At 47.0% G+C, this 25,086-nt stretch overlaps 1 protein-coding gene across 3 annotated transcripts in view; it reads left to right on the top strand.

Annotated features, from left to right (window-relative positions):
* The window catches only part of ZNF831 (zinc finger protein 831), a 123,420-nt gene that overhangs the window by 36,041 nt on the left and 62,293 nt on the right, over positions 1-25,086 (top strand). For 2 of the 3 annotated variants that reach the window (XM_067012648.1, XM_067012650.1), the window contains 2 exons: positions 7,318-10,875; positions 12,095-12,234. In XM_067012648.1, the coding sequence (XP_066868749.1) occupies positions 7,354-10,875; positions 12,095-12,234 (3,662 nt within the window). In that variant the 5' untranslated portion in view covers positions 7,318-7,353. Of the gene's footprint in view, positions 1-7,299; positions 10,876-12,094; positions 12,235-25,086 lie in introns of all 3 variants that reach the window. The other variant, XM_067012649.1, reaches the window with a different exon arrangement.

Raw genomic sequence — 25,086 nt, 5'->3', positions numbered from 1 at the left:
TAACAGACAATTGTTAGAGTGGTTTAGGTTTATAGAAAACTGAGGGGAAGGTACAGAGAGTTCCCATATACCACTTACCTACACCCCTCATACAGTCTCCTGTGTTATTAATGTCTTACATTTAGAGTGGTACTTTTTTTTAAATTGAAGTATAATTGTTTTACAATATTGTGTTAGTTTTAGGTGTACAGCAAAGTGATTCATAGATATGTACATATATTATTTTCCATCATAGGTTATTACAAGGTACTGAATACAGTTCCCTGTGCTCTACAGTAGGTCCTTGTTGATTATCTATTTTGTATATAGTAGTTTGTAGCTGTTAATCCCAAACTCCTAATTTATCCCTCCCCCACCTCCTTTCCCCTTTGGTAACCATAAGTTTGTTTCCTGTGTCTGTGAGTCTTTCTGTTTTGTATATAGATTCATTTGTATTCTTTTTTAGATTCCACATGTAAGCGATATCATATGGTATTTGTCTTTCTGACTTAATTCACTTAAAATAATAATCTCTAGGTCTATCCATGTTGCTGCAAATGGCATTATTTCATTCCTTTTTTATGGCTGAGTAATATTCCATTGTATATATGCGCCACATCTTCCTTATCCACTCATCTGTTGGTGGACATTTAGGTTGCTTCCATGTCTTGGCTGTTGTAAATAATGCTGCTATGAACATTGGGGTGCATGTATCTTTTCGAATTAGAGCTTTTGTCTTTCCTGGATATATGCCCAGGAGTGGGATTGCTGGATCACATGGTAACTGTATTTTTAGTTTTTTAAGGAACCTCCACACTGTTTTCCATAGTGGATGCACCAATTTACATTCCCACCAACAGTGTAGGAGGGTTCCCTTTTCTTAGTGTGGTACTTTTGTTATAATTGATGAGCCCTGGAAACCACCGATCTTACTGTTTTCCATAGTTTTGTCTTTTCCAGAATGTTATATAGTTGGAATCATACAGTATGCAGCCTTTTCAGATTGGCTTCTTTCACTTAATAATATGCATTTAAGTGTCTTCCATGTTTTTTCATGACTTGATAGCCCAAGTCTTTTAAGTCATTAAAATTAAATTTTAATTAAAGTCATTTCTTTTTAATGCTGAATAGTATTCCACTGTCTGGATGTACCATGGTTTTAAAAAATTTTTTAAATAAATTTATTTATTCGTTTATTTATTTTTGGCTGCTTTGGGTCTTTGTTGCTGAGCGCAGGCTTCCTCCAGTTGTGGCGAGCAGGGGCTACTCTTCGTTGTGGCACACGGGCTCAGTAGTTGTGGCACGCAAGCCTAGTAGTTGTGGTTCTCAGGCTCAGTAGTTGTGGCACATGAGCTTAGTTGCTCCGCGGCACGTGGGATCTTCCTGGACCAGGGCTAGAACCCGCTTCCCCTGCATCGGCAGGCGGATTCCCAACCATTGCGCCACCAGGGAAGTTCACCATGGTTTATTTATTCACCCACCTACTGAAGCACATCTTGGTTGCTTCTAAGTTTTAACAATTATGAATAAAGCTGATGTAAACAGGTTTGCAGGCTTTTGTATGAAAATAAATTTTTGGATAATTGGGTAATGATATAGACCCCCCTTTTTTAATTTTTAAAAGTTGTAAAATATGCATAACATAACATTGATCATTTCAACCGTTTTTGAGTGCAGTTCAGTGGCGCTAAGTACATTCACATTCTTATGCACATAGTTCCCTTTTAACGTAATGCTGGTCCAGGTACCCAGGGGTGGGGAGGAAGCAAGTGGTCCCACACACGGCACGGCGGTTGACAGGCATGCAGGACAGACTGAAGTTTGGGAAACTTGCAACTAGAACAACAGTCTCAGCACCCACGTTCTTTCTGGAAAGTTCCATCTGCTGAATACGTTTAATCCATTCTCCATAGTCTTCTCTCTCAGGGCCCCAAACATGAGTTTTTAAAACCTATCTGTGGCATTCCCATGTTCTCTTTTTGCCCAGGCCCCCTCGTGAGTTGCTTTGAAGAAAGGGGGCTTTGGAAATAGTCACTTTCCCTCCCCATGGGGTGACACACTCTCTCAGAAGAACATAGTTTTGCGGGGGGGTGTTGGCGAGTGGGGAGCCCACACATGGCGGAGGGAAGAAGCGAGGGGTCCGATGAGCTATCTGCAGGGTGGACCCTCGGGATGGCGACAGGGCGCGGGGACAGCGCTCGGCAGTGGGTCTCGCTGAGCAGGTGGTCCTCCCAGAGGCTTCCCTGGGGCGCCCGCCCTCACTTCCCCCCACCCTGCCCGATGGGGACGAGACGACTTGTCACCCCCCTTGTTCAGAGCGAGGATAGTCGATGGCAACGCTTCGAGGTTTTCCCAGGAAAAGTGCCATGAGCCCCAGGAAGGTGCTGGCGGGCTGGCTGCCTCCCTGTCAGCGATCAGCTGCTACTAAAAGGCATCGATTTTACTGTGATCACAGAACAGGCTGCAGAGAGAGCAAAATAATCATCGTGGCAGGTGTGTCAGAAATGTAACGCTCTTTTTCTGGAATTTCTATTTTGAAGCCCCCGCTCCTCCCACCCCGAGGCAGTCAGTTCTGGGCTTCTTTTCTCTCTCCCCTGAGGATGGGCTTATTTCGGGGGACAGGTGGTGCTCAGCCCCCAGTTCCCCAAGCTCCACGCTGAGCCACCCCTCCTGCAGCATTACCCTTGGTCTGACCCATTTTCTCGGTCACTCTCAGCCCCCTCTTGGGTGCTCTGGGATTCATCCTGAGCTGCACCGGCTCTGGGCACAGAGCCCTGGGGGCTTCCTCCCTCCCTCCCGCCTGGACACGGGCTTCGGGCTATTGCTATTCTGTCCTGGGGGCGGGGGCTCTCCCGACTGTCCCGAGGAATGGGGGTCCCAGGTCTTCTCTCCCCCCAAGTCCACTCTGAAGCCAAAGCTGGAGGGTCTCGTCGCCTCCCTCCGACTTTCTTCCCTCCCACCTCCTTCCAACCCGAGGATGGGGAAAACTGGCTGGTCTTCCTCAGATTCCCCTTAGGGTTTAGGCTTTGGAATTCACAAGTCTTTACTCTGTTTCTGCCACAGCAAGTTCAGTGGAAGCCCTGCCCATCAATCCCCCTCTGCATTTTACCATTTTGGAATAAGCTGCAGGCAGCATTGCTGGGCTTGAGACTTTCTGGGGCCACGGAGCCCGCTGGGTGTGTCCCCTTGGTCAGCTGGACATGCCAGCACACCAATGCTCCCTCAGTCCCTGTGGGGTAACGTGTTCTATGTGATCTCTCGGTCCCCAGCCGAGTTTAGTAAGCTCCAGTTGCCCTCGGTGGGGACTGGCTTGATGACACACTCTTTAAAGCATCCTTCACCCCAGCTTTCCCGCTCCTCTGCTAGCATTGCCTGAAATCTCCTCCCAGATAGAATCCTTATAATGACCTTCTTTCTTGGGAATTGCACCTGAGAACAGCATCCCTTCCCGGAGGCACTGAAGGGAGCCAGCTGCATTGACTGATGGGGAAGAGACAAGGGGTAGGAGGGAAGGTGGGGTGGGGAGGATTCGCTAGTTAATAGTTCACAATATTATGGCGTATCACTGGAAACTCAACTAAGCCAAGCACTTCCTCCGTGCCTGACGCCACCTTCGGTGTTTTCTCACATGTTATTTCATCTGATCCTTCCAGGAGCTGTGCCCAAGTGACCTGGGAGCTGGGTCTCAGGGGTGTCCACCAGCAAGCCTGGTGAGCAGGGACAGGAAGGCGGGTCTGATGGTTCGCCTGGGAAGCATCTCGAACTTTCTCAGCTTGAGGGAAGCCTTGTCTTCCATGCACATCAGTGCTTAGGAATTCTAATAGCTCCTACCCATCTCTAGGGATTTCTGTCTTTAAATCTTTCCTTAAAAAATTATAAGGTCTCAAATCTGTGAGATCTCTAATGTAGACAGGTTTATGAGGAACAGAGAATGGGAATGATGGTCTTGGGATAAAAAAGAAAAAAAGGACTCACTGTAGCATTTGCCAATTTCTGTGGTGTAAATACTCCCACCACGGCCAATCACAAACTATGAACGTGACGTTACTGAATCTAAAATTGGCAAGAGGTGGCGATGTGGAGTGCCACCCCGTTACATAGTATTTCCACCATCCCAATGAAATCCACGTGAGGAACGGCCGTAATAAAATAATTAGTAAGTGATGAGCTTGGTGGTGTATTTAGCTCCTTTTCTACTACTGACATAAAATTCACATAACATGAAAGTCACCATTTTAACTATTTTAAATTGTACAGTTCTGTGGCATTTAGTACATTATAATGTTGTGCAACTACTGACTGCATGTGGTTCCAGAACATTTTCATCACTTCCTTACATAAAGGAAGCTCTGTTCCCAGTTAGCCATTCATGCCTCCCTCTCCCTGCTCCGCCCCTGGCAACCACTATCATCTGTTTTCTGTGTGTATGAATTTTCCTCTTCTGGGTTTTTCATGTAAAAGGAATCATACAGTGTGGCCTTTCGAGACTGGCTTCTTTCACTCAGCATCGTGTTTCCAAGGCTTGTGCATGATGTAGCCTGTATAAATACGTCATTCCTTTTTAAGGCTAAATAACATCTCATTGTACAGATAGACTGCAATTTGTTTATCCATTCATCAGCTGATGGACATCTGGGTTGTTTCCACCTTTTGGCTCTTTTGTGTTGTGCAGTTATCAACATTTATGTACACGTTTTTATTTGAATACCTATTTTCAATTCTTTTGGGTATATACATAGATGCAGAATTTCTGGGTCATGTGGTTTAACTTTTTCAGGAACAGCCAAACTGTTTTCCACAGTGGCTGCATCATTTTACATTCTCACTAGCAGTGGTTAAGTGTTCAAATTTCTCCATATCCTTACCAACATTGGTTATTTTCAGTTTATTATTATTATTAATATGCTAGTTGATGTGAAGTCATACTGTGGTTTTGATTTACATTTTCTAATGACTAATAATACTGAAGATCTTTACTTGTGTTTTTGGCCTTTGTATATCTGCCTTGGAGAAATGTCTATTCAAGTCCTTTGCTCATTTTTTAATTGAGTTGTCTGTCTTTTTGTTATTGAGTTAGAAGTGTTCTTTATATAGTCTGGATTTATCATGTATACAATTTGCAAATATTTTCTCCCATTTTGTGAGTTGTCTTTTCACTTTCTTGATAGTGTCCTTTGATGCATGAAAGTTTTTTTTTTTATTTTGAAGAAGTCCAATTTATCTTTTTCTTTTACTTGCTTTTGCTTTTGGTGTCATATCTAAGAATCCAATGTCAAATCCAAGGTCATGAAGATTTAGTCGGATGTTTTCTTCTAAAAGTTTTGTAGATTTTGCTCTTACATTTAGGTTTTTGATCAATTTTGAGTCAATTTTTATATGTGGTGTGAGGTAGGGATTCAACTTCATTCTTTTGCATGTGAATATCCAGTTGTAGTAACTTTGTTTTTAATATAATTTACCGAATTGTAAGTCTATATAATTTAACTTTTAATTATGGCCACATTTAACAACTAGCTTGCAAAATTTCTGAAAAGTTAACAGTCAGCTCTCGTGAGCCAGTGTGAGCTCGTATGAGCTGCCATGACTTCTACCTTTCCCTGCTTGAACAGTCTTGCTGCTAAGGCTGGAATTTGGATTTGTTTTTCTTGAGTAGCTAAGCTGGGGATTGGTTGAAGTGGAACTCAACAAATGGAGCTCCTGGGGGATGGGCACCTGAGGGTGTAGGGTCTGGAGGCCCCCAATTCTGTAGCCAGGGGCCTGTTTACATTTTCTCATTGCATCTGGCTTTCCCTCCCACAGTTGGAAGAGCATGGCTGGTTCTCTCTTGCTCCCTTGCCTAGCATTTGCCCAGCTGTTACCCATGGCTGAGAGGGAACCAACTGTGTCTCTGTCGGGTTTGGAGGGGCTTTGGAAGCCCCACCTTTGAGCAGAGACCCAAGCCTGATCTTGAGGCTAAAGAAGTGCTTTTTTCCTGCTAGGGTGGCCAGATAAAATACAGGATGCTCAGTCACATTTTTAAAATATTTATTTATTTATTTTTGGCTGCATTGGGTCTTTGTTGCTGCATGTGGGCTTTCTCTAGTTGCGGCAACTGGGGGCTACTCTTCATTGCTTTGTGTGGGTTTCTCATTGCAGCGGCTTCTTTCGTTGCAGAGCACAGGCTCTAGGTGCGCGGGCCTCAGTAGTTGTGGCATGCGGGCTCAGTAGTTGTGGCTCGTGGGCTCTAGAGCACAGGCTCAGAAGTTGTGGTGCATGGGCTTAGTTGCTCTGTGCATGTGGGATCTTCCTGGACCACAGAATGAACCTGTGTGCCCTGCATTGGCAGGCGGATTCTTAACCACTGTGCCACCAGGGAAGTCCCCTCAGTTACATTTTGATTCCAGGTAAATAATGCATAATTTTCTAGTGTAAGCAAGACCCATACAAGAATTGGAACATACATATACTAAAGAAGTATGCATTGTTTATCTAAAATTCAAATTTATCTAGGAATTTTGTATTTTCATTTGCTCAATCTAGTAAGTGTCCCCTCAGGTCAGTTTTCTTCCTTATTGTCCTCACCCAATAGCGGAGACTCAGAACTCCAGAGTAGGAAGGGCCCTAGGGAGGTGCCCATTTTACAGACCTGGAAACTGAGTCCCATCTGGGGAAAGGGACTTGCCCCAGCTCATGGAATCACTGTGGACTTTGAGGGCCTTGCTGAGCTACACGATTTTTCTTTTTCATGAAGTCAGCACATTTTCTGAGTTTCTCCTCTGACAGGGCACTGCGCTGGGTGTCGGGGGACAATGGTGACAAGGCTGCCATGTACCTGTGTGCAGGGGAATAATCAAGAATTCCCTTTGAGAAGCAGCCGCATAGCACAGGGAGAGCAGCTCGGTGCTTTGTGACCACCTAGAGGGGTGGGATAGGGAGGGTGGGAGGAAGGCTCAAGAGGGAGGGGAAATGATGATATATGTAAACATAGAGCTGATTCACTTTGTTGTACAGCAGAAACTAACAGAACATTGTAAAGCAATTATACTCCCATAAAGATGTTAAAAAAAAAAAAAGAGAGAGAGAGAGAGAGAGAATTCCCTTTGGGCATATTAAATGAGACAGGATTGAGACAGACCTGGGTCTGAGCCTTGCTTTGCCACATATCAGCGGCATGGCAAGTCACTTCCCCTCTCTGAGCCTCAGTTTCCCCGTTCCTTACATGGGGATGAGGGTATTTTTCTTGGGGGATCGTTGTGGCTTCGGTGGAGGTGATGAAATGCCTGATGGGGGGTAGGGAAGCACTTACTGTGTAACGAGAGAAGAGAGTTACCCATAGTAAAGTTTGGTTGTCGCTCACAGGTTGCCCGGCATCCTGGGCCACCCAGACGATGTGGGATGGAGGTGCCAGAAGTCACCTGCCCTGCCTTGCCTGCCAGGGACCAGCCAGCTCCTGCTTCTGGCCCCCCAGGGGCCCCAGGTGGGCAGGCCTCGCCTCACCTGACCCTGGGCCCCATCATCCTGCCCCCAGAGCAGGGCCTGGCCCCCACCCTGTTCCTGAAGACCCTGCCCGTCCCACTGTACCCCACGGTGCCTCCGGGGGGCCTCCAGCCGCGTGCCCCCCTCGCGTCAGGCAGCGTGGACGGGGGCAGCGTGCCCTTCATTCTCAGCCCCCTGCTGCAGCCTGAAGGGCCCGGTCCCACCCAGGTGGGGAAGCCAGCGGCCCCAGCGCTCACCGTGAACTTCGTGGGGGCTCTGCCCATCCTGTCACCGGGCCTGGGGCCCGTGCTGGGGAGCCCCGGCAAGGTGCGCAACGCCGGCAAGTACCTGTGCCCGCACTGCGGCCGGGACTGCCTGAAGCCCAGCGTTTTGGAGAAGCACATCCGCTCCCACACGGGTGAGAGGCCCTTCCCGTGCGCCACCTGCGGCATCGCCTTTAAGACCCAGAGCAACCTGTACAAGCACAGACGGACCCAGACACACCTCAACAACTCCAGGCTGTCCTCGGAGTCGGACGGCGGGGGAAGCAGCCTCCCGGAGGAGGGGGACAAGGCCGGAGTGCCTTCCGGGACCCACGGGGCACGACCAGAGAGACCCCTTTCTCCGGGCGCCCGGGCTGCTGGGCACTGCCTGCTGCCTATGGCGCATCTGTCCCCGGTTGCCAAGAACCTGGATCTGAAGTCGGACGCAGCTGCCTGTCCAGGGTCCACGTTCGATGTCAGGGAGGCCCCTGTAGACTCTGCCCCCGGGCTCCCGCTGGCCAGCTCGCAGCCGAGGCGGAAGCTGCCGGAGCAGCGGTCCCCGACGGCCAGCAGGCCGGGCTCAGTGCCGCAGCAGCAGCAGGTGGAGAAGCCCGGGGGTGCCAAGCCCTCGGAGGGCCGGCTGCGGAAGTGCGAGAGCACCGACTCGGGCTACCTGTCCCGCTCGGACAGCGCAGAGCAGCCGCCGGCCGCCGGCAGCCCCCTGCACAGCCTGTCCGAGCACAGCGCCGAGTCGGAGGGCGAGGGAGGCCCCGGGCCCGGGCGCGCGGAGCGGGCGGCCGGCCTGGAGCTGGAAAAGAGGCGGCTGGAGGAGCGCATCGCCAGGCTCATCTCTCACAACCAGGCCGTGGTGGACGACCCCCAGCTGGCCCACGTGCGGCCCCGCAAGACGGTCCTGTCCAAGCAGGGCAGCATCGACCTGCCCATGCCCTACACCTACAAGGACTCCTTCCACTTCGACCTGCGGCCGCCGGAGCCCAGGAGGACGCCTGCCGCCCTCCGCGCCGCGCGCTCCACCTGCGCGCCCCCGGACAGGGCGCGGCCCCTCTTCTTCCACTCGGTCCCCACGCAGCTCTCCACCGGCACCGAATGCGTGCCTGTCACCCGGAGCAACTCGCTGCCCTTCGTTGAGGGCACGGGGACGTGGCGGGAGCCGCCGGACACCCGGGACGCCTGGTCCCGGAGGCAGAAGCCTCTGAGCCCCAGGCCTGCCCCCGCCCGACTGGCCGATGGCCCCGGCGGTCACCCCCGGGCCCTGGTCAGACAGGCTGCGGTGGAGGACCTGCCGTGTCCCCCGACGGGAGACGCCTCGGCCCCGGCGGAGGACCCGGATGGAAAGAGACCGTCTGCGGGGGAGGGACAGGCCGGCCAGGGCCAGGCGGCTGGTAAGCAACGCGGCCAGAGGAGGCTGAAGATGTTCTCCCAGGAGAAGTGGCAGGTGTACGGGAAGGACACGTTCAAGAGCATCTACCAGAAAACGAAAGCCGGCCACCACGGAGGCAAGAAGGCTAGGGAGGTCACAGCGGGCGGTGGGGTCGAGCTGGACCGTCCTCTCCAGCAGGATGCAGGGGGTGGCGGGCGTGCAGCCCCCTCCCAGGACGGGAGGAGGCCCCAGGGCTCCGAGGACACTGCTGTGGAGGCCAGGCCAGCGCCTTGTGCAAGCCCACCGGCCCGGGAGGGCCTCTTGGTAACTGAGCCCCCCAAGCAGAGAGAGACAGTGGCCAGAGCCGGAGGCAGGGACCAGCCCCATGTGAACAGGGTAGCCTCACGCCCCTCAAACGAGAGGCTGGAGCTGGGGTGTCAGTTGCTCCCAGCACCCAGTCCTCCCAAAGGAGGTGACCTAGAGGCTCCCAGGCAGGGTCTGCCGGACCCCAAGCTGGAAGGTGGCACCCGGGGTGGCGGAGGGGACGCCAAGGAGACCTGTCAGCAGGCCCACGTGGTCCCGAGCAGGCCGGATGGGAGCTCTGGGAAGCCCCAGCCCACAGAGGACAAGCTCCCCTCGGAGAGGAAGAAGCTGAAGGTGGAGGCGCTAAGCTGCCAGGAGGCCCCGGGAGCAGGAGGAGAGACCGCGGGGGGCCCCATGCAGGCTGCCTCCCCGCCCCCTCAGAACCAGGACAGTGACCCGGGGAAAAAGCCAGGGGGGCTGCCTGGAGGCGGCGACTGCACAGCGAGGGGCAGGGCTGGGGCCCTGAAGCAGGCAGGGCCTCGGGACACGGAGCCTGCAGCCCCCGGGTGTCCCTCCCAGATGGCCTCGCAGCCTCGGGCCCCCGGCGTCCTCGCTGCCCCAGTGGACGTGGCCTTCCCCCCACAGTACCTCCTCAGGTTACCCCAGGGAGAGACCCGTCGCCCGCCTCCCATCCCCCAGAAGCTGGACCAAGGCCGGGGCCTTCTCTGCAGGAGAGGGGGACCTGAGGAACAGGCATCCTTTATGGAGTCAGGGCTGGAGGCCCCCCTGCTTCCCAGCCCAACCTCCGGCCAGGCCCCTGGTGGAGCAGACAGCTTCGGGGAGGACCCCAGCTGGTCCACACCATGTGACAGGAGAAAGGGGGTGCAGGGAGAGGAGAAAGGAGGCTTGGACACTGGCACCCCAGCAGCTGGGGTCCCCAGGGGGGCAGCCTCCTTTCCGCCCACGCCAGCGTGTGACTCTTGGAGGAGTGGGACCCATGACACCCAACAAGTCTGCAGCAGCAGCACTTGGGCGCGGGCCAGGCCCTCTGGGGGCGTCCTCCATCCCTGGGAATCCACTGGGGAGCTGGGGGGGCCTCCCGAGGGTGCCCCGCGGGGCCCTTCTTCAGGGCCACTAGCAGGGCTCCGTGCTGGCTGCTCCCGCCAGCCCGGCTCCTTCCTCTGGGCCCTCCCGCCCCCGGGCTGGCCTGAGCTGGCCTTGTGTGCGCCCGCAGAGGGCCCCGGGAGCTGCAGGGCCCAGGGCCCTTTCCCCTCGCTGAGGGCTGAGCCCCGGCTCACGTGGTGCTGCCTGAGCCGCAGCCTCCCTCTGTCCATGGGGCGGAAGGAGAAGGACGCTGCCGTGCACCTGGCGCTGCATTTCCCTGGAGGCAGCCTCCCGGGTGAGGGTCCTGACGCCCGGCCGGTGAGCAAAGCAGTGTCTGGAGGATGGACCAGGATAAGCCCTGGAGAAGGAGGGCAGACGCGGACATTGAAGGTAACACCTGGCTTTGTCCCAGGGCCCTGGGGGCTGAGGGAGGATGCTTGGCAGGCAGGACTTGTAGCGATGGAGAGAAAGTATGAAGCCATCCTGTGTAGCATCTGCTGTCCATTATAACATCTTCTCAGCCTGCTCCCAAGGGAGAGAAAAAGGCGCAACATGTAAAATAAAACGAAAGAAAGTCATGAAAAAAAGAAGTTTCAAAGGACAGAATGACTGTACCCAAGACTCCGGGTGAGATTTTTCATAACTAGACATAAACCTTAACGCTGAGCTTCCTGGTAGCAGAGGCAAACAGTAAAAATGAAACGCTGGTCAGGGGAGCTGATAAATCAGAAACCCTTTTTGAGAGAGATAGACTCCAGACAAAAACTCTTCAAAGGAGGTAGTTATCATACCAGGGACTCCAGAGAAAATAGTTGCTATGGTCAGATTCAACTTACCCCTGGGTTTCCTGGGAGCAGTGGCCAAACGGAAAAGGAGCTGGTGCTCTAGAAGGTTCTCACTGGTGATTAAGTAAATTTATAGTCCCATCTTTTTTGGGGTGGGGGAGGGCCGTGCCTCGCGGCATGTGGGATCTTATTTCCCGACCAGGGATCAAACGTGCACCCCCTGCATTGGAAGCGCAGAGTCTTAACCGCTGGGCCGCCAGGGAAGCCCCTGTAGTCCCATCTTGAGAGCGACTCCATGCATCTGGATTGTACAATTGAGGGTGTTGTCCTGCTCTGGGATGTCCTGGGCCAGGGTGACAGAAGGGCATCCTGCAGCCTCAGTTGTAACTTAATCGTGTGGGACCACAGGGCCTGTGTCCCAGAGTTTGAAGGCTGTTCTCACGGTAACACTGCCTTCATCCCCAGAGTGGGGGGTCGAGAAAGAAAGTGCTGGGCCTGAGAGAGGGCGAATCCAAGGCCCAGCGTAGCCTCCCTCCTCCACGAGGCCATCAGGTACTGGGTGTGGGCGTTCCTGGAGGAGGGAAAGGAGCCGGCCACGGTGTTCTCTAGACCTCCAGTTATCACCAAAGGTCTGGGCTCTTCCTTCTGTGGATCCAGCCCAGGCAGGATTCCAGAAGGTTCCGCCCAGCAATGCACAGACCATTTGGCAATGCAGCATGTCGATGCCCGATTTCCCCAGACAGGCATCCTGTCTGCAGAGAGAGAACCCTTCTGTGTTGTTCCCACCATGAGGGCTGTGATGCCAGCGTGCCTGGTATTTTCAGCTCTCCGACCCAACAGCCCCACGGATGCCATCCCAGGACTGGACGTCTGAGCCAGAGCGGAAGAAAGGATGGCCTCCTAGGAGGGCAAAGATGCCTCGTGGGAGCAGCAAGCGGAAACAACTGAGCATCCGCTCCAAAAGGTAGGGGGTGTGGCCACCTCTGTCATTTCCCCGTGTGCCCACAGTGTCAGGAACTGCAAACTGCGATTTCAATAAACCCCCCAAGGAAAACGTCACAGGGGATTCCAAAGGCATCTCTGTGTTCCAGGGAGAGAGAGAGCGACAGAGTCCTGTTTAGGAACTGGGGTCTGGAGTTTGATGGTTAAAGGACTCAGTGTGTTTCCCCATCAGTCTACCGGCTGTGTGTTTTTCAGCGGTGCCTTTTTTACGGCCAGGCATCCAGCAAATATTCGAAATAACTGAGTGGAAAACACATCCATCCAGTTTAAGTCCCGAAGAGAGAGCGTGTTAATTATTTACAGCTTTTATTGCTTTTTTAATTATGCAAGTGATGCATGTCCTTTGCAGAAAAATTAGAAAATAACAGATGCGCGAGGAGAAGGCAATAAAACATCCTAGTGATCTCACCACTCGGAGACAATCACGTTTAGGTGTATGCCCTTCTAGACTTTTCTCTGTGATCTGTGCACATACATAATCTCCTGACTGCAATTGGGGGGGGGGGCAGATGGATTTTAAAACCCCTCTTTCATCACGTCGTTCCGATTGCCTCGCTCCTTTGCTCAAAACCCTTCAGGTTGCCCACTGCGTACCCTCCTCCCTCCAACACCCCCCGCCCCCCACCCCCGCAAAGCTTTCGGGTCCCACTTTCTCCTGGTCGCCCCCCTCCCTCTCAGTGTGATGTCATATGGTCCCAGCCCTCGCCTATTCTCTATTTGACACTCTGAACCCAGATCCCCAAGGCTCTCCCGCACCTGCCATCTCCCCTTCCTAGAATGCCCGGCCTTCTCCTATTGTCAGTGTTTGATCCAAGCATAGGTATTTGTCGAGACGCCACACAAATTCCTAATGCTTGCCTACGGCTGCTCAGACTCTCAGTGGCCAGAGATGACGTACCCTCTTCTGAGGCCCCTGCACCCCCTTTCACTTGTCTGCCAGGACCACGTTTCCAGAGTTGGCATCGCTGAGGGCTTGCTGTGTGCCAGGCACAGCATTTTTCTCTCGAGGAAACTGAGACACACAGAGAAGTCGGGCAACTTCCCCAAGGACCCGGATCTGAACCAGCGAGCCTTACTCCAGAGCCTAAGTGCCAAACAGCAGCTTGCCCCGGTGCTCCCAGCCCGTAACGGACACATGAGAGTCACCTAGGGTTTTCTGGAGGTTTCTTGTGATGCTGGGTCAAATTCAGTGGGTCCGGGATGGGGCCTGAGATTCTGTATCTCTAACATGCTCCCCGGTGCCGCTGAGGATGCTGGTCCAGTGAGCTAGCTTGGAGAGCAACGCTTTACATCACCCAAACCACATCCCGGGAGTGCAGGAACACTGGCATGTGGCTTTGCTCCCACAAAGCACTAAACTACATCTGAGTGACAGCTGGCGAGCCTGAAGTCTCCAGGCCTCAGTCAGAGTCCCGGGAGATGTGGGGAGGGGGACAAAGGTGGGGTGCCTCATTTACAGTTCCCTCCTTCCCAACACTGGAACTTGACTGTTTCAATAGACATTCATTGTGCGTCTGCTAGGTGCCAGGTGTCTACACGTGGAGGCCATTGGGGAAACATTCCCAAATAAGGCTGATGGTCCCAGGCTGGTCCTCTGAGAGGCCTGGAGATGTCTCTCCAGGATGCCTTGCAAACCCATCAGCAGCCCAGGGGCCGAACACAGCCCATGTAAGAACCTTATTTGGCCTGCAACATTGTTGAAAGTTTTGGCGCTTAGCATCCAAATAATAAATATCAGGAGATTTCACATATAAACCTGGATTTCAGCTTCTCTTAAAATATCTGAAGCTCTGAAGATACTGGGCCTGTCTTCTTGCAGGGCAGCAGCTGGCTGGGGCTGAGCAGCAGCTACGCCTGTGGACAGTGCCTGTGCTCTGCTGCCTGCCTCAGTCCCCACTTCTCCCTAGTGTCTTTTTTGCCCCTTTTTTAAAGTTTTTTTCTTTAAATTGAAGTATAGTTGATTAACAATATTGTGTCCGTTTCAGGTGTACAGCGCAGAGATTCATTATACACACACACATTCTTTTTCAGATCCTTTTCCCTTATAGGTTACTACAAAATATTGCGTATAGGGCTTCCCTGTGCTCTACAGCAGGTCCTTGTTGTTGATCTATTTTATATATGGTAGTTTGTATCTACTAAGCCCAAACTCCTAATTTATCCCTCCCCCCGCCACCCCCCTTTCCCCTTTGGTAACCATACGTTTGTTTTCTATGTGTGTGAGTCTGTTTCTGAGATAAATTCATTTGTGTCCTATTTTAGTTTCCACCTATAAGTGGTATCATATGCTATTTGTCTTTCTCTGTCTGACTCACTTCACTTAGCATGATCATCTCTAGGTCCATCCACATTGCTGCAAATGGCATTATTTCATTCTTTTTTATGGCTGTGTAGTATTCCCTTGTATCTATGTACCACAACTTCATCCATTCATCTGTCGATGGACGTTAGGTTTAGTGTCATGTTTTGGCTCTTGTGAATAGTGCTGCTGTAAACAAAGGGGTGCATGTATCTTTTCGAATTATGGTTTTGTCTGGATATATGCCCAGGAGTGGGATTACTGGGATCATATGGCAACTCTATTTTTATTTTTTGGGGAAAACTCCGTACTGTTTTCCATAGTGGCTGCACCAGTGTATATTCCCATCAACAGTGTAGGAGGGTTCCCTTTTCTCCACACCCTCTCCAGCATTTATTATTTGTAGATTTTTTTTTTTTTTTGATAATGGCTATTCTGACCGGTGTGAGGCGATACCTCACTGCAGCTTTGATTTGCATTTCTCTAATAATTAGCGATGTTGAGCATCGTTTCATGTGCTTTTGGCCACCTGTATGTCTTGTTTGGAGAAGTGTCTATTTAGATCTTCTGCCCAGTTTTTTGATTGAGTTGTTTGTTTTTTTGGTATTGAGCTGTATGAGCTGTTTGTATATTTTGGAGATTAATCTCTTGTTGGTTGTATCATTTGCAAATATTTTCTCACAGTCTGTAGGTTGTTCCTTAGTGTCTTATGTTTAGTCATGTAGTCTGCCTGGCCCTCATAGGCATGCGTGTTTGCAAATCTTCATCTTAATATCCGGTTTTGTGGGAGCCAGAACTCTGCCTCCCAGTCGGTGAGCTTCTCAGCAAGAGGCTGCAGGTGAAAAAGTGAGGGAGTAGAGGGACCCCGGCGTGCAAACAGGAGAGGTCAGAATCCAGGCTCGACAGCTCTGTCCGGAGCCTCCAACCGGGTGCACGGAGGATGATGCTGTTGAAGTTCTTACATCCACCAAACTTTGACGGTCGACCATGATTCATTCATCATCCGTGCCATTATTGGTTCATGATTGTCCTTTGAGTCATTCTAACCTCAGGGCCTTTGCACTTGCTGATCTGTTTACCTCTACCTGCACACACCACCTCTGGCTCCTCATGGGGCTGGCTCCCCCTCATCTCAGCAAAGACGTCGGCATTGTGGCGGAGACTCACCTGACCCCTGTACCTCAGTGGTTCCCCCCCTTTTTTTCTCCATCCCATCGTCTTGTTTTATTCCCTTCATAGATTGTTGGTAGAATTCATTTTCTTGAGGCATGGAATTGATGGCAGCTTGCTTCTTAAAAGCCAACAGTGGAGAGAGAATGTGTCTGTGCTGTCTCAAGTCTCTGACCTCTAGATCTTCTTCTACAGGCCTCTCCTGATTAGGTCAGGCCCACCCAGGATCATTTACCTGTCGATTAGGAGCTTTCATTGCATCAGCAAAATACCTTTACCTTTGCCATATTTTATTGGCTAGAAGCAAATTATAGATTCCATCCACACTCAGGGGGAAGGGATTCCACAAAAGTTTGACTCATAGGGTCACCCTAGGGTGTATCTGCCTGAAATGGCTTCCCTAAGTTCACCCAGTTAGTGGAATTAGGATGAGAATCTGAGTTTTCTGACCCCGTGTCTTCCATCATCACACTCATTATAAGTGGCTGCTAAGATTTGTCCTTTTAATGAGGGGGACACATCTTTAGACAGGTGTCCATAAGGGAACATGATGCTGGGTTTATAAGGAAAGGGTTCCCTTTAAAGGCAAATTTCTTCTTAGGCTACTGGTTCTGTAGCATTGGCCTGCAAAGATTTGATAAAGGAGACTGCCAGTTTGACCCACATGAAGTCTCAAGTTTAATTACTTTCCTGCCAGTGGAGTGGCATGAGATGATAGAGCTTCTCAGAGAAACATCCTCTCCATTTCTCTTTCATATTTGGTCCATCTTCAGAAACATGGAGTCAGTGTCCAATTCTGAGCACCCATGCTTGGAAAATGATGAGAGGAGATGTCTAAAAGTGCTTCAGAAAAAGGATGCAAGGGGGAGGAGATATGGGGACATATGTATACGTATAGCTGATTGACTTTGTTAAACAGCAGAAACTAACACACCACTGTAAAGCAATTATACTCCAATAAAGATGTTAAGATTTAAAAAAAGGTGCTTCAAGTTCACTGCACAGGAGGCCAAACACAGAGCTTATTTTTTCCCTTTAAAAGTTTTCAACTGTGTATTTTGAAATCCATCCATTTTTCACATAGTAACTTATGACCAGTTTATAACAGAAGTCAAGAGTAACATAGGATTTGTTTCAGATATGTTTACTTAGCAGGTAATCAAACAGGAAAACTTCTGTTTGATGAGGTAAGGGATCTATCATCTATGCATCATCTATTATCTATCTGTGTGTCTATATCTATATTAGTTTTGTATTGCTGCTATAACAGATTACAACTTAGTACGTTGTTTTAAACAAGACACGCTTACTGTTTTATAGTTCTGTAGGTCAGAAATCCAATATGGGTCTTTCTGGGCTACAATCAAGGTGTCCCAGGCAACACTTCTTTCTGGAGGCTCCAGGCTCAGTTTCCTGCCCCTTCGGGTCGTTGGCAAACTTCCATTCCTTGGCTCACGGCCCCCCTCCTTCACATCACAAACCAGCAAGGAGGGGTTGGGTCTTTTTCCCACTTTTCCTTCTTATTCAGTCTCCTCTCTCTGACCCAATCTTCTGCCTCTTCTTTCATTTTTAAGGACGCAGGTGGTTAGCTTGGGCCCACCTGGGTAATCAGGATACTGTCTTCATTTGAGAGGCCTTTCCCCTTGCTCACATCGGCAGAGTCTCTCTAGCCATGGAAGGTAACATATTTACAGATTCTGGGGATTAGGATGTGGACATCTCTGTGGGCAGTGGGGGTGGGGGTGGGTGTAATCTGCCTAACACACTCTCTATCCATCCATCCATCCACCCAGGGGTGTATGACTGCCTGTATGATGTGGGTATCCATTTATAAATCCATCTACCCACTCACATATGTATGTATGCATGCATATCTCTATCTATCTATCTATCTATATCTATCTATCTATCTATCTATCTATCTATCTATCTATCTATCTATCTATCTATGCATCCGTCCACCTATCTACCTTATCTATCTATCATCTATCTACCTATCTGTCAACTATCAACACGTGTGTTCTCTCCTTAAGAAAAAAGCCCATTTTAAAATTCATGTCCCCATTTTCACTTCAATTGTCTTTATGTTCTACAGAAAATGAAATACTGTATCAGAGATTAACCTATGGGCCTCAGCTCACAGAGAATGGTAAAATTCATGTACCATAATATCCATTCTCTTTTCTCTCTCTCTCTCTCTCTCTCTCTTTTTTTCCTGTGCTGCACAGCTTGTGGGATCTTAGCTCCCCAACCAGGGATTGAACCTGGGCCCTCGGCAGTGAGAGCATGGAGTCCTAACCACTGGACCATCCGGGAATTCCCATCTTTTTCTCTTTTTTTGGAAAAGAAAATAAAAAGTACAGAAAAGTTTAGAAAATCTATAACAGATTCATGGGTGATGATCCAGAATGAACAGATGTTAACATTTGCTTCTGAGTCTTAAAAAAATAAAGCAAATAAAATATTACTTTTATTATATATATTATGTAAAATAAAAGAAATAAAACAAAAAGATAATTATGTAGTTTTATGGGTTTGGTACTGTTTCCATCCATGGGTTCATACCTTACAAATCAATGTATCCACTAATATATAATATTGTTTGGTGTTTTTAAAAAATATATATATATATATCACACTGTTAAGAAAAAATATATATATATATCTCACACTGAATTTATCATCCTTCAGTTTGATTTTTAAACTCCATATTGTGTTCTTGAAGATCTAGCCATGTTGGTACATACAGATAAAATTCTTTCATCTTAATTGCGTAAAGTATTCTATCCCATGGAAATAACACACTGTATTTTCCATTCCCCTATTTATGGACATTTAAATCATTTCCAGTTTTTTTTGTGTGTGCTAACTTTGCAATGAACATGCTTATACGTGCCTCCTTAGACACAATGTGAGAAGTTTTCTAAGAAATATACCTAAAATGGAATTCCTGGGTTATAAGATAATCACGTTTTCAACTTTACAAGTTATTACCAAATCACTCTCCGGAGCGCTTGTGTCACTGTAGGTTTCCTCCAGCTAACAGTGAGACTTTGCCCTGCTACCATATTCTTTTTTTTTTTTTTTTTAAACATCTTTATTGGAGTATAACTGTTTTACAATAGTGTGTTAGTTTTTCCTTTACAACAAAGTGAATCAGTTATACATATACATATGTTCCCATATCTCTTCCCTCTTGTATCACCCTCCCTCCCACCCCCCCATCCCACCCCTCTAGGTGGTCACAAAGCACAGAGGTGATCTCTCTGTGCTATGCAGCAGCTTCCCACTAGCTATCTAATTTACATTTCATAGTGTATATATGTCCCTGCCACTCTCTCACTTCGTCACAGCTTACCCTTCCCCCTCCCCATATCCTCAAGTCCATAGTCTAGTAAGTCTGTGTTTTATTCCCGTCCTACCACTAATCTCTTCATGACATTTTTTTTCCCCTTAGAGTCCATATATATGTGTTAGCATACGGTATTTGTTTTTCTCCTTCTGACTTAACTTCACTCTGTATGACAGACTCCAGGTCTATCCACCTCATTATAAATAATTCAGTTTCATTTCTTTTTATGGCTGAGTAATATTCCATTGTATATATGTGCCACATCTTCTTTATCCATTCATCTGTTGATGGACACTTAGGTTGCTTCCATGTCCTGGCTATTGTAGGTATATGCCCAGTAGTGGGATTGCAGGGTCGTATGGTGGTTCTATTTGTAGTTTTTTAAGGAACCTCCATGCTGTTCTCCATAGTGGCTGTATCAATTTACATTCCCACCAGCAGTGCAAGAGTGTTCCCTTTTCTCCACACCCTCTCCAGCATTTATTGTTTCTAGAGTTTTTGATGATGGCCAATCTGACCGGTGTGAGATGATATCTCATTGTAGTTTTGATTTGCATTTCTCTAATGATTAATGATGTTGAGCATTCTTTCATGTGTTTGTTGGCAATCTGTATATCTTCTTTGGAGAAATGTCTATTTAGTTCTTCTGCCCATTTTTGGATTGGGTTGTTTGTTTTTTTGTTATTGAGCTGCATGAGTTGCTTATACATTTTGGGGATTAATCCTTTGTCAGTTGCTTCATTTGCAAATATTTTCTCCCATTCTGAGGGTTGTCTTTTGGTCTTGTTTATGGTATCCTTTGCTGTGCAAAAGCTTTTAACTTTCATTAGGTCCCATTTGTTTATTTTTGTTTTTATTTCCATTTCTCTAGGAGATGGGTCAAAAAGGATCTTGCTGTGATTTATGTCATAGAGTGTTCTGCCTATGTTTTCCTCTAAGAGTTTGATAGTGTCTGGCCTTACATTTAGGTCTGTAATCCATTTTGAGTTTATTTTTGTGTGTGGTTTTAGGGAGTGTTCTAATTTCATACTTTTACAGGTAGCTGTTCAGTTTTCCCAGCACCACTTATTGAAGAGGCTGTCTTTTCTCCACTGTATCTCCTTCCCTCCTTTCTCAAAGATAAGGTGACCATATGTGTGTGGGTTTATCTCTGGGCTTTCTATCCTGTTCCATTGATCTATATTTCTGTTTTTGTGCCAGTACCATACTGTCTTGATTACTGTAGCCTTGTAGTAGAGTCTGAAGTCAGGGAGCCTGATTCCCCCAGCTCCATTTTTCGTTCTCAAGATTGCTTTGGCTATTCGGGGTCTTTTGTGTTTCCATACAAATTGTGAAATTTTTTGTTCTAGTTCTGTAAAAAATGCCAGTGGTAATTTGATAGGGATTGCATTGAATCTGTAGATTGCTTTGGGTAGTAGAGTCATTTTCACAACGTTGATTCTTCCAATCCAAGAACATGGTATATTTCTCCACCTATCTGTATCATTTTTAATTTCTTTCATCAGTGTCTTATAGTTTTCTGCATACAACTCTTTTGTCTCCTTAGGTAGGTTTATTCCCATATATTTTATTCTTTTTGTCGCAATGGTAAATGGGAGTGTTTTCTTAATTTCACTGTCAGATTTTTCATCATTAGTGTATAAGAATGCCAGAGATTTCTGTGCATTAATTTTGTATCCTGCAACTTTACCAAATTCATTGATTAGCTCTAGTAGTTTTCTGGTAGCATCCTTAGGATTCTCTATGTAGAGTATCATGTCATCTGCAAACAGTGACAGCTTTACTTCTTCTTTTCCTATTTGGATTCCTTTTTTTTCTCTGATTGCTGTGGCTAGAACTTCCAAAACTAGGTTGAATAAGAGTGGTGAGAGTGGGCAACCTTGTCTTGTTCCTGATCTTAGTGGAAATGGTTTCAGTTTTTCACCATTGAGAACGATGCTAGCCATATATGGCCTTTATTATGTTGAGGAAAGTTCCCTGTATGCCTACTTTCTGTAGGGTTTTTATCATAAATGAGTATTGAATTTTGTCAAAAGCTTTCTCTGCATCTATTGAGATGATCATATGGTTTTTCTCCTTCAGTTTGTTGATATGGTGTATCACATTGATTGATTTGCGTATATTGAAGAATCCTTGCATTCCTGGAGTAAACCCCACTTGATCATGGTGTATGATCCTTTTAATGTGCTGTTGGATTCTGTTTGCTAATATTTTGTTGAGGATTTTTGCATCTATGTTCATCAGTGATATTGGCTTGTAGTTTTCTTTCTTTGTGACGTCTTTGTCTGGTTTTGGTGTCAGGGTGATGGTGGCCTCATAGAATGAGTTTGGGAGTGTTCCTCCCTCTGCTATCTTTTGGAAGAGTTTGAGAAGGATAGATGTTAGCTCTTCTCTAAATGTTTGATAGAATTCACCTGTGAAGCCATCTGGTCCTGGGCTTTTGTTTGTTGGAAGATTTTTAATCACAGTTTCAATTTCAGTGCTTGTGATTGGTCTCTTCATATTTTCTCTTTCTTCCTGGTTCAGTCTTGGCAGGTTGTGCATTTCTAAGAATTTGTCCATTTCTTCCAGGGTGTCCATTTTATTGCCATACAGTTGCTTGTAGTAATCTCTAATAATCTTTTGTATTTCTGCAGTGTCAGTTGTTACATCTCCTTTTTCATTTCTAATTCTATTGATTTGAGTCTTCTCCCTTTTATTCTTGATGAGTCTGGCTAATGGTTTATCAATTTTATTTATCTTCTCAAAAACCAGCTTTTAGTTTTATTGATCTTTGCTATTGTTTCCTTCACTTCTTTTTCATTTATTTCTGATCTGATCTTTATGACTTCTTTCCTTCTGCTAAATTTGGGTTTTTTTTGTTCTTCTTTCTCTAATTGCTTTAAGTGCAAAGTTAGGTTGTTTATTCGAGATGTTTCCTGTTTCTTAAGGTATGATTGTATTGCTATAAACTTCCCTCTTAGAACTGCTTTTGCTGTATCCCATAGGTTTTGGGACGTCGTGTCTCCATTGTCATTTGTTTCTAAGTATTTTTTGATTTCCTCTTTGATTTCTTCAGTGATCACTTCGTTATTAAGTAGTGTATTGTTTAGCCTCCATGTGTTTGTATTTTTTACAGATCTTTTCCTGTAATTGATATCTAGTCTCATAGCATTGTGGTCGGAAAAGATACTTGATACGATTTCAGTTTTCTTAAATTTGCCAAGGCTAGATTTGTGACCCAATATATGATCGATCCTGGAGAATGTTCCATGAGCACTTGAGAAAAATGTGTATTCTGTTGTTTTTGGATGGAATGTCCTATAAATATCAATTAAGTCTATCTTGTGTAATGTATCATTTAAAGCTTGTGTTTCCTTATTTATCTTCATTTTGGATGATCTGTCCATTGGTGAAAGTGGGGTGTTAAAGTCCCCTACTATAATTGTGTTAATGTCGATTTCCCCTTTTAAGGCTGTTAGTATTTGCCTTATGTATTGAGGTGCTCCTATGTTGGGTGCATAAATATTTACAAGTGTTATATCTTCTTCATGGATCGATCCCTTGATCATTATGTAGTGTCCTTCTTTGTCTCTTGTAATAGTTTTTATTTTAAAGTCTATTTTGTCTGATATGAGAATTGCTACTCCAGCTTTCTTCTGATTTCCATTTGCATGGAATATCTTTTTCCATCCCTTTACTTTCAGTCTGTATGTGTCCCTAGGTTTGAAGTGGGTCTCTTGTAGACAGCATATATATGGGTCTTGTTTTTGTATCCATTCAACCAGTCTGTGTCTTTTGGTGGGAGCATTTAATCCATTTACATTTAAGGTAATTATCGATATGTATGTTCCTATTACCATTTACTTAATTGTTTCAGGTTGTTCTTGTAAGTCTTTTCCTTCTCTTGTGTTTCTTGCCTAGAGAAGTTCCTTTAGCATTTGTTGTAGAGCTGGTTTGGTGGTGCTGAACTCTCTCAGCTTTTGCTTGTCTGTAAAGGTTTTAATTTCTCCATCAAATCTGAATGAGATCCTTGCTGGGTAGAGTAATCTTGGTTGTAGGTTTTTTTCCTTCATCACTTTAAATATGTCCTGCCACTCCCTTCTGGCTTGTAGAGTTTCTGCTGAAAGATCAGCTGTTAACCTTATGGGGATTCCCTTGTGTGTTATTTGTTGTTTTTCCCTTGCTGCTTTTAATATGTTTTCTTTGTATTTAATTTTTGACAGTTTGATTATTATGTGTCTTGGCGTGTTTCTCCTTGGGTTTATCCTGTATGGGACTCTCTGTGCTTCCTGGACTTGATTGACTATTTCCTTTCCTATATTAGGGAAGTTTTCAACTATAATCTCTTCAAATATTTTCTCAGTCCCTTTCTTTTTCTCTTCTTCTTCTGGGACCCCTATAATTCGAATGTTGGTGCGTTTAATGTTGTCCCAGAGGTCTCTGAGACTGTCCTCAGTTCTTTTCATTCTTTTTTCTTTCTTCTGCTCTGCAGTAGTTATTTCCACTATTTTATCTTCCAGGTCACTTATCCGTCCTTCTGCCTCAGTTATTCTGCTATTGATCCCATCTAGAGTATTTTTAATTTCATTTATTGTGTTGCTCATCGTTGCTTGCTTCCTCTTTATTTCTTCTAGGTCCTTGTTAACTGTTTCTTGCAATTTGTCTATTCTATTTCCAAGATTCTGAATCATCTTTACTATCATTATTCTGAATTCTTTTTCAGGTAGACTGCCTATTACCTCTTCATTTGTTAGGTCTGGTGTGTTTTTATCTTGCTCCTTCATCTGCTGTGTGTTTTTCTGTCTTCTCATTTCGCTTATCTTACTGTTTGGGTTCTCCTTTTTGCAGGCTGCAGGTTCGTAGTTCCCGTTGTTTTTGGTGGCTGTCCCCAGTGGCTAAGGTTGGTTCAGTGGGTTGAGTAGGTTCTCTGGTTGGGGGTCTAGTGCCTCTGTTCTGGTGGATGAGGCTGGATCTTGTCTTTCTGGTGGGCAGGTCCACGTCTGGTGGTGTGTTTGGGGATGTTGGTAGCCTTATTATGATTTTAGGCAGCCTCTCTGCTAATGGATGGGGCTGTAGACCTGTCTTGCTCTTTGTTGGGGATAGGGTGTCCAGCACTATTCGTTGCTGGTCCTTGAGTGAAGCTGGGTCTTTGTGTTGAGATGGAGATCTCTGGGAGATTTTTGCCGTTTGATATTGCGTGGAGCTGGGAGGTGTCTTGTGGACTAGTGTCTTGATGTTGGTTCTCCCACCTCAGAGACACAGCCCTGGTGCCTGGCTGGGGCACCAAGAGCCTTTAATCCACATGGCTCAAAATAAAAGGGAGAAAAAATAGAAAGGAAAGAAAAGGAAGGAAGGAAGGAAGAAGGGAGGGAGGGAAGGAAGAAAGGAAGGAAGAAAGCAAGAAAGGAAGGAAGGAAGGTGGAGAGGAAGAAAGGGAGGAAGGGAGGGAGGAAGGGAGGAAGGAAGGGAGGAAAGAAGGGAGGAAGGAAGGAAGAAGGGAGGGAAGGAGGGAAGAAAGGAAGGAAGAAAGGAAGAAAGAAAGGGAGAAGACAAAATAAAGTAGGATAAAGTATAGTCATTAAAATAAAAAATAATTCTTAAGAAGAAAAATTTCTATTAAAAAAAAAACAGAAAAACGGGTCTGTCTAACCCTAGGACAAATGGTGAAAGCAAAGCTATACAGACAAAATCTCACACAGCCGCACACACATACACACTCACAAAAAGAAAAAAAGGGGAAAATAATAGTATATCTTGCTCCCAAAGTCCACCTCCTCAACTTGGGATGATTCGTTGTCTATTCAGGTTTTCCACAGATGCAGGGCACTTCAAGTTGATTGTGGAGCTTTAGTCTGCTGCTTCTGAGGCTGCTGGGAGAGACCTCCCCCTCTCCTCTCTGTTCGCACGGCTCCTGGGGTTCAGCTTTGGACTTGGCCCCGCCTCTGCGTGTAGGTCGTCCAAGGGCCTCTGCCCTTCGCTCAGACAGGACGGGGTTAAAGGAGCAGTTGATT

Source organism: Kogia breviceps, chromosome 14, assembly GCF_026419965.1.
Source record: "Kogia breviceps isolate mKogBre1 chromosome 14, mKogBre1 haplotype 1, whole genome shotgun sequence".
NCBI classification, from domain to species: Eukaryota; Metazoa; Chordata; class Mammalia; order Artiodactyla; family Physeteridae; genus Kogia; species Kogia breviceps.
Note: the sequence above shows the minus strand (reverse complement) of the source record. Positions and strands in the feature narration are given on the sequence as shown.